Raw genomic sequence first — 16,882 nt, 5'->3', positions numbered from 1 at the left:
CTTAGTACTAGCTGGATTTGGCTAATTACGTGATACATGTAAAATTCATTATTATTATTATTGTTTTATTTCTTTATAAAATCAAATACAAAATTCTCCAATGTAGGAAAAATTACAAATAATGAATTAACATCTAACAAATGTATTATATATCTCATTGATCATGAACTTGTATATGATTCAAATAATTCATCAGTACTAAAATCGATTTATAAGGTCCATTATCTAATAATCCGGACAATTCTTACATGATTAGACAAAAATCAAACAATAACATTATTGTAATATAAATTCACTCTGTTTGATATTCCTGCACATACATACTTATTCCTATGGAAACCCAGCCACATTTATGGATGTTAGGAAAATCATATTTTTGATCTCATATGTTATGACTTTTTTCAATTTAATCCTATTCATTATGATTTTTTCATATTGGATTTCATAAGTTGAACTTTTTCTCAATTTTAGTTTTCACATGCAATTTTTTGTTCAATAATTAACAAAGCAGTTAGCAGTCTTACGTGCATTTCCGTACATTTTTTGTTAATTATTGAACGAAAAATGCACGTGATGATTAAAATTGAAAATTTTTTCAACTTATGAGATACAATATGAAAAATTTGTAAAAAATGAAACTAAATAAAAAACAGTTCCAACATATGGGACCAAAAAATGCAATTTTTCCACGAATTAATGTCCATCAAATATTATTTAATATTTGTTATATGACAAGCAAACTTTGACGGAAATCTTTAAAAACACACGATATCATTTATGTGACTCGTAGAATTAATTAATAATTTTTATCTTAATTATTAATCATCGCCGATAAAAATTAATTTGTTTAAAAAAAAATTATACTTATAAGGAGATATATATGAATAATAGTGAAGGGATGAAAATTCTAAACAAGAAATCAGATCCCCACACGTCTAGACCATATCAAAAAGTTGGTAGCTGGCTAGGGATGGTTGTATATGCATGCACATGCATTTTATTTCTCTAAGTTTCCAAATAATATACCCACAAAATTAACTTTATTCCTTAAAATATATTGAGATCTTTTCTTGCACATTTTCTCTAATGGTTTTTTTGCTTTATCCCTTTGATTCTTCTTATCACGATCAAGAAACATTATTCGATGCCCTAATTGTCTTTAAATAAAGAAGCATGCCTAGCTTAATTGAGCTCGAAAAGGGGAGAAATTGAAAGGTTTCAGCATTCATGGCTTTTTGTTCGTTTCTTGATTTGTTTTCTTGGATTGAACAACTCCCTCCAATCCTTCAATGGAAAACAACCTCTTTTTCATCGAGCTTGTGTCCTAGGTATTCTTCAAACCCTTCTCTCAAATTATCGATCAAGAACTTGAGCAATTCGTATTTTTCCATCTCCATTTTTGCGGATTACAATCTCCCCATCTTTCTCTGGACCTCTAAAAGCGTAGTGCTAAAGCCCACGTCCAACAAATTACTACAAGATAACGATACTCTTTCCTTCCTCATAAGTAATTTCATCGAAGATGTTCTAAACTACTCGCCAAACAAATGCCCTAATGCTCGTAAACTCCCACGTTTGTCCCTCGAACCACACAACCTTAAAGACGTCTTCAATTTCTCGTTTCTCAGTCTCACATTCCTCATTTGCATCTATGAAGCTCCCCGGGATGTACGCACATCATGCCTAAATACGTTGAAAGATCAATTTTCATGCCCCAAGTCTAGACAAGTGTCGAAGCTTCTAATGAGGCTTTTGGGGTCTAATGTTGAAGAGCTATGGATGCGTTCGATCAATCTTGCCATCACTAACTGGATTTCGGAACTTCAAGCTGCAAATTCAGCCATCAAGACTCCATCCTCGTTGTTTTCATACTCGTTTTCCACGTTAGGGTTGTGGAAAGTTCAATTGTACTGTCCGGTAATAGCAATGAACGTCGAGAAGTCTAGTGGTCCTTTGTCTGATGATCGTTTGCTCTTCTCTCTTAACTACCACCAACTAGAGGGTGTGATCCAACTGAACCACAAGGTGGTTGTTCGAGAAAAGTGGATTGAAGTCATGGTGAACATAGACAACATAAGGTAATATTGTAAGATTTGAACATGCACAAGAACCTATATGTATTATTGTATGATCGTTTTATTTTTGGTTCTTATGTTGAAAAGCGTGTTTCTAAAAGGCCTACAATTACAAGGATAGAGTCAGAATATTTAATTTTGGGCAAAATTATATTTTTGATTCTATAATTATAGGTTGTCGGCACAATTTGTGTTCTGTAACTTACCTCATTTACATATTTAGTTCCTTTTTTTTGTGATAAATTTCAGGTGTGATGTTATCAAGCTCGTGACAGATACCCTCATGAGCGAACGTGGGGCTGGAACAGCAGAAAAACACTTCCCTTCTCGAATAGCATTGCAAATCACACCAACCTTGCAGGCCAACATCATAAGCATATCAGTGAGCAAATCATCAGAGAATCCCACAAGAGAGATCAGCGTTGAAAAAGCGATCGAAGCTTCGTTCGAGCCTCCAAACACCGTAGGCCTCAACTTCTCAGCTGGAGAAACGTCGACCGTCAGCTTGAGACCGTGGAAATTCGAGCAATCCGTCTATGGAAACAGCGCGATCTTGAACTGGTTTCTGCATGATAGCGTGGACGGTAGAGAGGTTTTCTCATCGAAACCTTCGAAATTGGCTTTGATCCATCACAAGGCGTGGTTCAAGAATCGGTATACGAATGCGGATAGGGCTTTCACAAGGGAAGGAGGGGTGATTTTTGCGGGTGATGAATATGGGGAGAGTGTGTGTTGGAGGGTGGATAAGGACTGCATGGGGAGGAGCATGGAGTGGGAGATGAGGGGGTGGATTTGGTTGACGTATTGGCCTAATAAACATAGGAGTTTCTATAGTGAGACCAAGAGGTTAGAGTTTAGAGAAGTGGTTTGTCTGTCTTTGATTTAGATATGAGTGAGATGTACTCCTTTTCTATTAATTGGGGGAAAATTGTTGTCATTTGTTGTTTCAAGACTGTTGTTTATGGAATGAATTTACGTAGATAAAGAGTAGGTGTTCAAATTGCAGTTAAGAAAATTTTACTTCACATGGGTTGTCATTAAATTTAAATTGATTATATGACAACTCTAGAATATTTATTCCGTAATTCACTAAGTTTTGACTAAATTTATGTACTCATTTGAAGAGCTGTACATTTGGTTGACACTACACAAGTACATTTAGGAGATTGGTATCGCCGTATTCACAGCACAATAACGTAATTCAAATGGGCTTGGCTTAGCCCATTATTTTGTTGGGCCTAGTGTTTCCATCGTAGCTCCAAATCCAAACAAACAAATTCCACGTCATCAATCCAGCTAGTGAAGAGTATCAATTAACGTTCTTCTATTATTCAATCCAACGGATGAAAACAAATGATACCAAATCACTCGGATCGCCATCCGTGGCCGTCCGTCAAAAATCCCAAAAGCTCAAAAGGTTTCCGCCAAAACTATAAACCCTCCAAATCGCGAAGTTCAAACCACCGCCAAATCAAATATTTCCCTTTATATTAACTCGTACAGAATTTCCCCATTTCACCAACAATTCCCACTACGAATTCTTGCAGTTTCAGTCTCTCTGAGTGAAAATGTCGGGCCGTGGGAAGGGAGGCAAGGGGCTGGGCAAGGGCGGAGCAAAGCGTCACCGTAAGGTGCTCCGGGACAACATCCAGGGAATCACGAAGCCGGCGATCCGGCGTCTGGCGAGGAGAGGCGGAGTGAAGAGAATCAGCGGTCTGATATACGAGGAGACGAGGGGTGTTCTGAAGATATTCCTCGAGAATGTGATCAGAGATGCTGTGACCTACACCGAGCACGCTCGGCGCAAAACCGTCACCGCCATGGACGTCGTCTATGCTTTGAAGAGGCAGGGCCGCACCTTATATGGATTTGGTGGTTGATTTTGCAATTTCTTTTAATTTATCTCTAAATTTGGTTGTGTTAGGGGTTTTTCCTTTTGCTCTGTTTGTTGGTAGTTTGTGCATGTTGGTGAAAAATGTGTATCTTAATAGCTTTGATTAGAACATCTTTATGTTGATTTATCAGTGCGTAATCTTCGACATCTTCTTTCTGTGTTTTACACTTGAGTTCTTCCTTTGCTGGATTTATGTCTGATTTTTAAAACCGGAAATAACCACATACGTCATAATGGTTCTTCAAGCTTAAGACGAGCAGCTGGAAAAATTTGTTGAAACCAGAATTTAATGCATAAATAATTTTACAACCTTTTGAACTTGAAGCCCAAAAAGATTTGGATGCATCAATGCTTTTTATTCCCAGGCTAAATTAATTTTATGTGTTGATTCTTACATTAATATTTACAAAATTCAATTATAAGGATAATTATATTTATGTTCCTAACTTATAGTTAGTTTGCATAAATTATTCATTATTTTGAATAATTATATGATATGAGAAATAAGTAAAAATACTATTGTAAAAAAAAAAAACTAGCAAATTATGCTTCTAATATTTGGAAAAAATAAAATAAATTATATCCTTAATGATTTAGAGAGAGGGGCAATTTGCTATATTTTTTAAAACATGGAAGTAATTTGTTAAATTTATGTATATGGTTTCTTTTGACTTGTTTTTCGGGGTAAATTGCATTTTTTTTTCTCATAAACTATTGATATTAAATATTTATTTTTCTTTTAAATGGAGATAATGTTGGTACTATTTTATATTAAAAAATTCAGGAAAATATATATCTAAAACTTAATTCATTTAAATTATTACTGAAACAACTCATTAAGGAAGTTAAGAGTATTTTAATAAAAATTATATGTTTAATTACTTCAAATTAAGTAATAACTCAAAGTCTCATCTAATTAAATTTTCTTAGTGTTGTGTGGATGAAATGAAATAAGGGATAATTACATTTACACTTCTCCCTTATTATTTTTTTACGTAAATTATTTTTATTTTTTGAAAAATTATAAAATCAGCCCGCAGTTTTTAAAACTTAAAAATACCTTCTGTTGATTAAGTGAACCTTTAAAATAAATTTTTAAAGATAGACAAAAATACCTTTAGGGGTACTTTTGTAATTATCAAAAGATAGAAAGAGCATCAAAGTAATATTTATGAAAATGAATAATATGACTCAATATATTCTTTTATTATTTATACTATTTTTTAATTTATATATATATATTGTTATATCATTTTTTTTATTGAATCTCTATAAAATTGCACTTCTTAGTTATTTAATTTAATATTTTAATTATTAAAAGGTGCATTTTATATAGAGATTAAATAAAAAAATAATTTAAATTTAAATTAAAAAATAGTATAAATAATTTAAAAGGATATGGGGTTATATTAAATAAATATTATTTTGATACCTTTTTATCTTTTGATAATTATAGAAACTCTCCTAAGGGCATTTCTATATTTGAAAAATTATTTTTAAAGGTTGACTCAGGAGCATTTTTGAGTTTTAAAAACTACAAAGTTGATTTTTATAATTTTTTAGAAGATAGAAATGATTTATATAAAAAGAAAATAAATGAGGAATGTACATAAATGTAATTATCCAATGAAACAATTGGTAATTAAACATATGTTGAAATGCTGTATCGCCGAAGCCTGAATATAATTATATAGGAATGAATGAAAGGCGCGGAATAAGTCCCAAAAGCGCACGTTAGTAATCGGCAGCATAGAAAAGAGTGAGTGTGGGTGTAGCAGGCAGGTGAAGTGAAGTGAGTGTTGCGAGGGGACGGACATTTCGAAGCACGAACAAACTAATTGACGAACATATATATCCCGTTCCATATAAATCGAGGAATTCCTCTTCAGCAACTCTGATCTTTGTTGGATCTTCCCAATCTAATTGCCATTTGAGAGCCATGGAGTCCGCCGCTGTTCTCCGCTCTTGCCATTGTTAGTGCCCTTCTTCTCTCTCTATCAATATTTAGAAATTATGTGAAACTTCGTCGATTCATGTCTTAAATTATTGCTCCATGCAATGTTATTTCTTTTTTTTTTAATAATTTCCCTGTAATTAGCTACTGTATGGTCACATGCTTATGACTTACATTTGAGTAATCCTTTTCTTATGAGCTTAGCAGGGTGCGAATTGGAGAAACAATACTGGAAATGGTAATTAGGGGTTGGTAAATGATTCTACATTGTGGAAATATTTTTAGTTGGCGTTTCTTATCCTTTGATCTGGTAGGTGGGCCTGAGTGGAATCCGTTCGGTACTTTAACTACTTTAAGCAATTGAAGAACTCAATAAACATACCCCCTTAGCATTTGGAAGAAGAATTGATGAATTATCATTTGTTTTAAGTTATATAGGTTTTTTATCTATTCTTGGTGGTCTGTTCACATTGAAACCCTCGTGGTTAAGGTAACTTTTCGTCCTGCTCATAACGTGGAGTTTCGATTTCTTGGATTTGCACAAAGTACACTCAGTCAATATGCTTAGGGCCTAGTGGGTGTGTTTTTGTGTGTGTGGGGTGATTTCGTCAATGTGAAGTTGTTGTGATTTCATAAGCTCTGCGGTTGCTGCATTGATCTAAAATTTAACTTGCACTTCAAGATTAATTTTTTAAAGTCATTGTTCATCCAATATTTCTTCATTTTATCTTAATATTTCCTTCATACATAAGGCAAGATGTTTCCAATTGGGAGCTTTGTACTTGGGACCACTTCATCCTTTTCTGGTGGGCTTAGCTGGGTGCGAACTAGAGGGAATACTACTTGAGGCGCTGATTAGGGATGGTGAATGTATCTAGATTCTGGAAGTATGTGACTTGGTGTTCATTATATTATTATCTGGCAGGTCTGGATGTAAAGCTTAACTATTTTATTCACTGGACATGTTAAATAAGCATCTCACATTAGCATTTGAAGTAAGAATCAATCAATCAATCAAGTACTCTTTATGTTTGTGGAACTATATATCAATTTATTGTGTCTGATTTTGGTGGCTATTCATATTTTAATTGTGGTTGAAATAAATTTTTTGCCGCTGATACCTATGGGCCTGTGTGAAAGCAACACAAACTGACTGTTATAACTTAAACAACCCACCTTTTATTGTGGAACTTGGCAGTTATACTTAAGCCATGCGTTAGTCGGTATGATAATTGATTAAGCAAGAGTTGATAAAGTGCTCATAAAAGGAAACCAGCAAATTATAACCTCATGGCACTGTTTTGCTTTGCTTTTTCTTTTCGGTTTTGAGATTAAGTATTTCTTGTCACTTGGTAAATTACTAGGTTTATTTATAGATTGCATTTGTCCGGCTGCTGAATTCCTTTTAGCTTGCAATTAGTAATTCATTCACTAACTATGTTCTTCAAAAATCTATGTTTTATAACAGAAGAGCTGTGCAATTGTTAATAGTTCAGGGATTTCTCCAATTAAAATTAGATAGTTCTTTGGTCCTGTCTCATTTGGTTTTACAGATATAGAATAGTTGACTCAAGGTTCATGATTTTTGTTTAATAATAGTATCTTTATGATAACTCTTCCCACAGTCTACAAAAGTATATGAATTGTCTTCAAATGCCTTGGGAATTTGAGTGAAAAACTTACAGAAAAGATGTGCTTGGATTTGGATGAGCCTGTACTAAAGTACGATAGTTTCTTGGGAGATGTCTTTTCTTTAACACACACACACACACATATTTCTTTATTTATTTTTATTATCTTTGGGGTTTGGGGGGAGGGATGGAACCTAAGGCTTCAACAAGTTAAACCTGTTTTTGTTCTGAGAAGAAATTAATCCTAATAAATTCTCCAGCTCTATTTTTTCATGTTTTGTGCACAGTAACAAAATCTTAGGATAAAACATGCAAGACTATGTTCATGTTAAATGCAGAAATCCATGAAAGGAATGAAAGGACAGCATAGATTAATTCGGTCCCCTATGCTTAATGCTGATCAATGATGTTAATAGTCTATATATCTTTGTTCTACATGAATTGTCAAAAGAATTGTTATCTCAATCTTGGCTAAGTTTCACTTATCCAAACTATGAACTTCTAAGCTGTTTTGAAGTGGACATTTGATGTATTCTACTATGCTACAGATGCTTTCACCAAGGGGTCTCATTTTAGGACTGTGCTTGAAAAACCTGGTACAGTTACTATAAATTATTCAGCCTTCTCCAACCTGAGTAAATTGACTGTTTGTGGTGGTAAATTAAGTTCATCTACGAACAGACATGGCGCTATCCTTGTGTCATGCGTGAAGAATTCTGAAACTCCTGTGACATCCAAATCTAACAGTGAGTTGTTTTACTGCACTAATATTGAAGGAAAGATGTCTTCAGAACTCAACTTTTTCGTTATCATTTGTGTGTTTATTTCCAATTCAGGTGACCCCAATGGAGCTGTTCTAGAGAAGAAATCACCATCCAGTATGACTTTTCCCAATGGTTTTGAGGTATTCTTGTGATTTAATTTTTGCCTTTGTTAATTCATCTGTTTGGCTTTAAATGTCACTGCTATACAGAACTAAAGTATGCAACAGTGCTCTATAATGAAGTGCAAATGCATTATAGGCAACAACTGTATTCTGGAATCGAGACTTTGACTTTATGAGTTATAACCATGAACTGCTAAGATTGTATAAACTTAACCCACTATCTCTTTGAAGATCTATTAGGCGTTGTCAAAGAAATATCAGTGAAGCCTTTGTTTTAGATGGAGTTGAAAGATGAGAGAACTCATGCGTGTAGGTTTATTTCCAAATTGTAAGAATGCTTTTATATCCACATGCCTGCGCTCTCCCCCCCCCCTCCCCCCACACACACACAACTTTCCCAGCCAAAACAACAATTTTGGTCAGTAATAAATTATTACTGCTATTAGGATTTCTCATGATTCAATTCCTTTTGTGGTGTGAAATCTGTGATTGCAGAATGGAGTGAGTCCATAAGTCACTCAAAAAGAGAATGGAAAGGTGGTTAGAGGTTGATTTGAAAGTACCTGAAGATGTGATCTGTTGCATAAACCTATGTTGCTAATGCGTTTTTGTGTTACTATTACTCTGGAAAAGATTGGTTCACTTTAAAAATTTCTTGCCTTTGCTCATTAAGTAGATCTCATGAATGAAAGAAAAAAATTGGGGGAATCCTGTAATTATAACTGTTATTCATCAGTACTTGTTTTGCATGTACCAGTTGTAGGTGAGACTTCTTCCTGATTGTGCTTCTTTGACACTTTATTTGATTTATCAGGCCTTGCTCACAGAAGTATGTGATGAGACAAAAATTGCTGAGCTTAAACTTAAGGTAAAATCTGTTTCTACGAGTTCCACAATTCATTTTGAGATAAAATTGAAGATCTCTGCATTTCTTATTCTAGGAAACGCCTTGTTCTAGAACATTAAATCTCGTTTCATGAATGCGAAACTAATTGCCATGTGAGATATCAATATTAGCAATGAACAATCTGGAAGCTTTTCCTTGAGCCATAAAAATGTATAAATTGTTTAGCTCTGTAGTAATCTGACAAAAGACAGTCTAAAGAAACGTGAGAGAAATTATTCTGGTGGGCCCGGAGTAGTGAATATATCAACAACGTGTTCAAGATATTAAGAGGCCTTTGATATTACCTATTTGACCATCAAACTCTGAAGCATTGACATCTAGTTTGTAGTTCCTGTTGTTATTGATAATTGTGGAGTAGGTTTTCTTTGTTTCAGAGGTTTATGTAAAGCAATTAAACATGCTTCAGGCATTATTTCTCCGTTAGTTAGCCTGTCCATTGTACTCACTAAATTACAAAAGGTTAAATGGTTTGTGGTTAAAAATGATTGCAACATGGCTTACTGCTCTCCTTGACAAGATATGTTTAGGTTGGTTCATGAGGCTGAAATTGATGTAATAACTTTTAGAATGCTTTGACTAGCATGTTATCATGGCATATATCTGTGTTTTTGACATTCATATTCATGCCGATGTTTTTCTATGTAACAGTTTGGAGCCTTCCAAATTCACATGAAACGGAACATTGATGGCCCACCAGTCCCTGCATCTGTTGTTCCCCAAACAACTGCACCACCTGTTCCAAGTAAACCAGCAAATGCATCAGCGCCTGCTGCCCTCTCATCCCCGCCAAAACCTTCTTCAGAAAAGGTCAGCCCATTTACAAATGTCTCCATCGAGAAGGTAGCCAAATTGGCTGCACTAGAGGCCTCTGGAGCTACTGGCTATGTTATAGTATCATCACCCACGGTATGTATTGCATGACCTGTTTGATCGATTATATATATTATGGAGCATATTTAAGTGATTCACTTCGCAACTCCTTTGCTTAGGTTGGTTCGTTCCGAAGAGCCAGGACTCTGAAAGGAAAGAAGCAACCTCCTGCATGCAAAGAGGTGCTTACATGGAATAAGTCTCCTTTCTGTAATCTCTTTTATTCGATTTCGTTTGTTCTTATTTTTTCTTTGTATTTGGTGGGAGTGCTATAGTCGCGAGGTGTGAAGGTTAGAAGAGCATAAAAGAAGTTTCTTAGGTTGACACCTTGCCTCTAAGAAATGTCTAATATTATATTTGGCCCGCCTCTTTGGTTAGGTTTTCCTGGGCCTTACGGTGTCCTATATGTAAAATTTTCTCTTATGGTCAACCATGAAATTTTACCCTTATTATTTGACTGCTACTAGTGAACTCCAGAAAGATGTTTCGTTAAATAGGATGGAAATTCTGTTGCTCAGGTAATCTATGAGTCTAGCACCTTCATGAAATGTTAATATTTTCTTTTGTGCATGATAACTTGCTTTGTAAATACTGTAAGCATTCTGTGTGACGGGTTGATGTTTTTGGGGATTGGAGAAAGATTAAGAGCGCGTTGACAAAAAACGAAGAGGGCTAAGGGGAAGGGACAGAGTCCATGCTAGCTCAGCAAAGCGTGCTTTCTGTAAAATAAAGCCAAGCTGCCAAGCCCTTTTTTAAATGCCTTCCACCCTGTCTATGACATAACTGCAAGCCAAGCTATTTCCTGCCACGATTTCTAGACCATATGTATGAAACCTTGCCAAAAGCGTCATCGCCCAATCATGTATAGGCTGTAGCAAGGCTTGAGGGAAATAGATCAGTTTGATCACATCCTTGTACACATAAATTTGACCAGATTAGGCTAGAGTCAGCCAGAACCAATAGCAATCCTGCACTCTAAACTAAAGAAAAACATAGAAAGACTTGGTCTTCTCCTAGTGGGTCAAAACCCTTTCCTATAATAGCTGATAGCATGCTATGATGGCTATAAGTTGGTCTGTCTAGCTGGAGAGGAAAGTTAAAGCTTTAGAATAGTTATAACAGTCTCCATTGCTTTGTACGATGGAGTTGTGTGTGGGTCATCCCTATGGACAATCCTGCAGAGCAGTTTGCTGGTTTCACTTTATCAGTTTGCAATGTTGTTGAGAGATCTGATTCTTAGTTTTCCTTCACTAATTTTCTTCTTGCTTTGTATATACATGATAGCACTTGCTTGTCATCAAGTCTTGTTAATTTATATCTCTCTATAACTAAATTATTCTTCTTATATCAGAAAAATAGAGCTGGGCCCTATTGCATTAATAAGGCTTACACCACTTTCTGCATATACACATAAAAATTAACTTGAGGATATAAACTAAATTTTGCAATGATTAAACCTGTTCTTTCTCTGTGCATTCAGGGTGATGTGATCAAGGAGGGACAAGTGATAGGCTTTCTGGATCAGTTTGGCACCGAACTTCCTGTCAGAGTAAGCCTTATTTTTAGATTTTTATATTTATGGCTTCCTTCATGACAACATATAATGATCTTCTCTTTTCTTTCATTACCATCCTGAAATAATCTGAGCAGTCCGGTGTGGCTGGAGAAGTCTTGAAGCTCCTTTACAATGATGGAGGTATGATGCCTTGGACATTTATTTTTCAGTTCGCATTTGATTGTGAAGTTTCCTGGAAGTTGTTTAATTTTTGGTCATGAACAATGGGATAAACCTACATCTTCATTTCAGTATGGAACAAGAAGAATGGAAGTAGTCCAACTTGCCATAGTTCCTTTGGAATTAATAGGAAACAGCTTGATTCTAATGCTTTCACGTTCCAGGCCTGCCTGTAACTTTAACTTCCATGTTCTGTTAATATCAATTACGACAACGTAAATTTAAAACATTCTGCATTTGTGAAGGAAATGATTGAGGATGCATATGAATATTTGTGTGGGCGTTAAGTTGTTCATGATGAGTTGCTTATTCTGAGTTTGGAATTAATTTTTCAGAAGCTGTGGGTTATGGAGATCCCCTCATTGCCGTCTTGCCGTCCTTCCGTGGTATCAACTAGAGTCAGTTGCTCCGATTAAGACAATTCAAATTTTCTACTTCTCATTTTCTTTGTTGATATCGTCGTCTTAATCGATGGATAAGATTTTTATTAGATCAAGTTCCAGTTAAAGAAATTTCAGTGAAGTTGGGCTTCATTTGTGGCAATTTACCTGTTTTAATACCAACATCATTTCTGTTCTTACTTATTACACCTTTAATTCCCAAGTACTAATTACTTGTCTATTCATTAGATATTAATATCAATTCATATAATTATATCATATTGATGATTATAATATAATTATGATAATTGTTATTAGTTGTTAAAATATAAATATTTGATTGATAATTATAATTAAGTGGTTTGGGAATTTACATCTAACCACCTTGAGATTTGCTTTCATTTGAAAAATAAGTCATTCGTTAGTCAAAGTTTACCGAATTTATTAATATTAACAAAAAATTGAAAAATTTTTTATATTTATTCACAATTAACTTATTATTGATTTATTATAGATTAATCAATTTTTTAATAATCAAATTATCATTATACGTCTTTACGTATTAATATATATAAAAAAATATATTTTTACTATTATAAGAATAATTTAATTTAAAAAAAATAATTTGAGCTAAAATAGACATCTAGAAAACAGAAGTAGTGAGAGTTAAAAAAAGAAAAACCAAACCCAGAAGAAGTGAGTTGTGAGGGAGAAGAAAAATAGATCTCACACGGCGTGAGTGTTGGTGCGAGAGCTCTGCTCATTGCTCAACTCCACCCTCAGACTCAGACTCAGACTCAGACTCGGAGGCCACCATACCAACCATCCCCCACTTTCTCTCTCTAAAACCAGCTACCAGCAATGGCCTCTGCCCCCACGCTCCCCATCTCCAACCCCCAATCTGAATCCCAGCCTCCCATCGCCACCCCCGCCTTCCGCGCCTTCTTGTCCCGCCTCAACGCCACCGTCCGCCACGGCCTCTCCCAGCGCCGCCCTTGGTTGGAGCTCGTCGACCGCTCCTCCTTCTCTCGTCCCGACTCACTCTCTGAAGCCGCCTCCCGCATCCGCAAGAACTTTTCTTTCTTCCGCGTCAACTACCTCTCCCTCCTCGCCCTCTCTCTCGCTCTCTCTCTCCTCTCGCACCCCTTCTCCCTCCTCGTCTTGTTATCCCTCCTCGCTGCCTGGATATTTCTCTACTTGTTCCGTCCTTCGGATCAGCCTGTTGTGATTGCGGGACGCACGTTCTCGGATCGGGAGACTTTGGGGATTTTGGTGGTGTCTACTATAGTTGTGGTGTTCCTCACCAGTGTCGGATCTGTGCTCATCTCCGCTTTGCTTGTCGGCCTGGCTGTGGTTTGCGCGCATGGGGCCTTCCGGATGCCTGAGGATTTGTTTTTGGATGATCAGGAGCCAGCTAATTCTGGGTTTCTATCGTTCCTAGGTGGCGCCGCTTCCTCCGCCGCGGCGGCGGCTGCGCCTGTTGTTGCCACGCGCGTGTGAGTTGGATCTGGCCTCGTCTTATAGTCTTTTGTGGATATCAACCCCAGAAGGTATGGTGACAGTTATGGGTTGTTGAATTTACTTGAGTTTTTCGATTGAATTGTAATAGTTTTGCTTAGATGGAAATAGGTAATTGTTACGGATTTTGGTCATGTTTGATTAGGCGTCTGCTGTCGCACATTGGGTTCAGGATCCAGAATGTAATTTCTCACTGAAAGATTCTCCAATGTTTTACCATTGTTAAGTATATGGTGGGTCTAGTTAAATTGCTGTGTTATCTTGAGTTTCGTGTTTAAGAATGGATGTTCCTTGCATCATCTGTGTGGTGGAATGCTGTGTGCAATGCACCAATTGGCGTTTGAGTAGAAGAGATTGATTTTTTCCTTCTTACGCTTATTACTGTATTGCTAAAGGCATCTGGATCTGATTTTCTTTGTACTAATTCCTTGGGGAACTTGAGTTTGGTAAATGGATTTATTACTGAAAGACAAGAATCTTGAGCTACATTCAGTTGGAAAAATAATATGTGCAAAGTAAATCATGCTTATGAACTTTATGTAGAAGTTTCGCATAGAAGATTTTCAAACCTGACCTCAGTATGAGCCTGACCTTTTGTAAATTAGCACATGAACTTTGCAAGTTGTATATTGCTTGCTATCTTTGCATTTTTTTACTATTGATTTGTTAATTGGTTGTAACAATTTAGCTCACAACAAAATCAAGAACTGAATTGCAAGTCTAATTTGAGTACCTCCGACATAAATTTGTAAGAGTAGTCGTAACAAGTGTTTGAGTTCCGTAGCTTCTCGTATACAGTTGTTGACTCTGAAGATGATACAGCAGATTTTGATTGTCTTATTTGGGTAATTTTATCTAGCTTGCTTAACTTAGCAAGAAGCACCTGGCATGATGTGAGAATATGCTGGATGATAGTATTTGTGGCCAATTGATGTTGTGGAAGTGGATATTTTATTTGTAGTTGGAAGAATCCCAGTATGATTTCTAGTTATGGTTGTGACTTGTAAGCTTTAATTTTCAGATACAAGTTCTAGGGCATGACAGATCTGAATGTTTAACATGCATCTCTGTAAGTGCTAAAACTACACGACCGTTTTAAAGATCTACATTGTTTTGTAGGTTATGTTCATGAAATATATTTGACCTTAGGCATGCCATTTATCTAATGTAAACCTCTAAGTTGATCGACAGGTGTGTCTAGGATGGTTGATGGCCATGAAGAGTTTTCACATGGGCTGGGCCACTGGTTACTCCAAGTATAGCATGCAGAAGCATGTGATTTAGTAGGTTAGATGAAACCAGGTTTTTGGTTCAAAAATTTCCTTCTTGCTTTTATTCTTAGGCAAAAGGGTAAAAGGGAAAAGAGGATCAGAAGAATGAGAGGGTCATCAGGTACAGGAGACGAATTCATTGGCTTTAGTTGGCAAAATTCAGAGTGTGAGTTGGTATTGTGATTGTGATGTGCATGATCGATGAATTAGAGCCAGTTTTATTGCTGCCCTCCAACATCAATGGGGAAGGTCTCTAGATTGGTCTTATAGAATGTGATATTTTTCTCTGCTATAGTGATCGATTTTCCTATGGTGGGCTGCACTAGTGACGGGGTGAACCGGCCCAGGTTGGGACTCATACTATACAAAGGCGTTGTAGACAGGTTAGAGAAGTGTTCAGGGGCATTTCCGGTGTATTTTGTCTCGCAAATTGATTTAATGGATTCAAAGCTATCATGCTGCAAGCAATCTAAGATGATGAGATGCAGGATCTAGAGTAGAACTTTATTTGATTGAGTTCAAGTTAATTACATAGTGAGTGTAGTTATACATGTTATATTGTTTCACAGTGACAAGTTATAAGATAAGAACTGAAGTGAGGCTGCAGTAAGTAACATTCTTTTATGCTATTAATGAGATTCTATGTATGACAAAGAAGATACATAGTCCCAAGTACTGTGAGGGACAGTGACACGAAAGGATTGAAGATGGCAGTAAGTGGGTAAATTAGAATAAGCTTTTTTATGTTGGGCATACTTACAATATATATATATATATATATATATATTTTGCTTGAAAAAATTTCAATACCCCTTAATTGTAATGGTTGTCTAACAATTAATTCAATTTGTTAGTTTTTGTTAGATTTTCATCAATTTATTGTGGTAAATTGATTAAAATATTTTTTAAAATTATAAATTATTGTTAAGTTTTCATTAATTTATTGTGGTAAACCGATTAAAATATATTTCTTAATTATAAATTTACTTATTCTTAAAAATATTTTTATGAACTAAGTTGATAATTTCTTTTTTATATGTTTTTAAATTTTTCATCCATTTTGTCTGATATAATTCTTTAATTTTTTTTTAAAAAATTACAAAAAGAAAGCAAAGTTGATGATTCAGACTGCTATTCAAAGATTATATAATTTTATTAAAAATTATGGATATTTGTAATTTTTAAAATGGAAAGGTATTTGTTATGCCAAATTTTTTGAGGGAGTTAGGTTGTAATTTATCATAGATTAAATGGCAAAGCAGTGGTTTTCTATGTTTTCATTTTCAATTTGATTGAACTAAATATGTTGGTTTCACTTCCTCAAACATACATAATTAAGGAATCCCTCAAAGTCTTAACCTACATTGTTAATTAGGATATTGTTTGCATGTTATTGTACAACTGTAATTGGAGGACATAGCAACTGTCAATATATAATCAAAATTATCAACATCACACTCACTTATTTCTTTGTTAGTAATTTCTCCATTACTTCTATTTCTGTTATTATTTCATGCATTAAATTACTTTAAAAATTATTTATTCTCTCATTGGAATTTTATGAATATTTCAAATTATTGATTTAAAAAAATCCAGTAGAACAAATATAAGATATGGATAATTATACCTCGCATTCTCTGAAGTTTGGTATAATTCACACATAAATATTTTGTGATTTAAAAATTTATAATCAGTTCCTTTGATGTTTGTTTTCGTCTAATAAACAAATTATTCAATTAGTTGAAATTTATTGAATTTACT

The 16,882-nt window shown here is 35.2% G+C and overlaps 4 protein-coding genes across 5 annotated transcripts; all 4 read left to right on the top strand.

Moving 5' to 3' along the window:
- Nucleotides 1-1,176: 1,176 nt before the first annotated feature.
- Nucleotides 1,177-3,060, top strand: LOC105167009 (uncharacterized). The gene is made up of 2 exons (XM_011086560.3): nt 1,177-2,078; nt 2,325-3,060. Exons 1-2 carry the CDS (start codon nt 1,228-1,230, stop codon nt 2,959-2,961), a joined length of 1,488 nt encoding a protein of 495 aa, XP_011084862.1. The 5' UTR covers nt 1,177-1,227; the 3' UTR covers nt 2,962-3,060.
- Nucleotides 3,061-3,519: 459 nt separating this feature from the next.
- On the top strand, nt 3,520-4,096 carry LOC105167008 (histone H4). The gene has a single exon (XM_011086559.3). The coding sequence runs from the start codon at nt 3,644-3,646 to the stop codon at nt 3,953-3,955; it is 312 nt and encodes a 103-aa protein (XP_011084861.1). The 5' UTR covers nt 3,520-3,643; the 3' UTR covers nt 3,956-4,096.
- Nucleotides 4,097-5,669: 1,573 nt separating this feature from the next.
- Nucleotides 5,670-12,536, top strand: LOC105167007 (uncharacterized). The gene is made up of 9 exons (XM_011086557.3): nt 5,670-5,942; nt 8,103-8,300; nt 8,391-8,458; nt 9,255-9,308; nt 9,996-10,253; nt 10,337-10,399; nt 11,698-11,766; nt 11,868-11,913; nt 12,288-12,536. Exons 1-9 carry the CDS (start codon nt 5,909-5,911, stop codon nt 12,347-12,349), a joined length of 852 nt encoding a protein of 283 aa, XP_011084859.1. The 5' UTR covers nt 5,670-5,908; the 3' UTR covers nt 12,350-12,536.
- Nucleotides 12,537-13,001: 465 nt separating this feature from the next.
- Nucleotides 13,002-15,731, top strand: PRA1.B3 (prenylated RAB acceptor 1.B3). Of its 2 annotated transcripts, XM_020695358.2 has the most exons (3): nt 13,002-13,882; nt 14,872-14,919; nt 15,042-15,731. In XM_020695358.2, the coding sequence occupies exon 1, from the start codon at nt 13,194-13,196 to the stop codon at nt 13,830-13,832; it is 639 nt and encodes a 212-aa protein (XP_020551017.1). In that variant the 5' UTR covers nt 13,002-13,193; the 3' UTR covers nt 13,833-13,882; nt 14,872-14,919; nt 15,042-15,731. The 2 variants fall into 2 exon arrangements, with proteins under 2 accessions (XP_020551017.1, XP_011084858.1); XM_011086556.3 differs by lacking the exon at nt 14,872-14,919.
- Nucleotides 15,732-16,882: the final 1,151 nt, after the last annotated feature.

The sequence above is a fragment of the Sesamum indicum genome, linkage group LG7 (genome assembly GCF_026168435.1).
Source record: "Sesamum indicum cultivar Baizhima isolate 11 linkage group LG7, ASM2616843v1, whole genome shotgun sequence".
In the NCBI taxonomy this organism is placed as follows: Eukaryota; Viridiplantae; Streptophyta; class Magnoliopsida; order Lamiales; family Pedaliaceae; genus Sesamum; species Sesamum indicum.
Note: the sequence above shows the minus strand (reverse complement) of the source record. Positions and strands in the feature narration are given on the sequence as shown.

Coding starts and splice junctions, on each gene's coding strand:
- LOC105167009 (XM_011086560.3), top strand. CDS start 1,228: ATGGCTTTTTGTTCGTTTCTTGATTTGTTTTCTTGGATTGAACAACTC. Junction 2,079..2,324: donor GTGAACATAGACAACATAAG/GTAATATTGTAA, acceptor GATAAATTTCAG/GTGTGATGTTATCAAGCTCG.
- LOC105167008 (XM_011086559.3), top strand. CDS start 3,644: ATGTCGGGCCGTGGGAAGGGAGGCAAGGGGCTGGGCAAGGGCGGAGCA.
- LOC105167007 (XM_011086557.3), top strand. CDS start 5,909: ATGGAGTCCGCCGCTGTTCTCCGCTCTTGCCATT. Junction 5,943..8,102: donor TGTTCTCCGCTCTTGCCATT/GTTAGTGCCCTT, acceptor ACTATGCTACAG/ATGCTTTCACCAAGGGGTCT. Junction 11,914..12,287: donor GCTCCTTTACAATGATGGAG/GTATGATGCCTT, acceptor TTAATTTTTCAG/AAGCTGTGGGTTATGGAGAT.
- PRA1.B3 (XM_011086556.3), top strand. CDS start 13,194: ATGGCCTCTGCCCCCACGCTCCCCATCTCCAACCCCCAATCTGAATCC.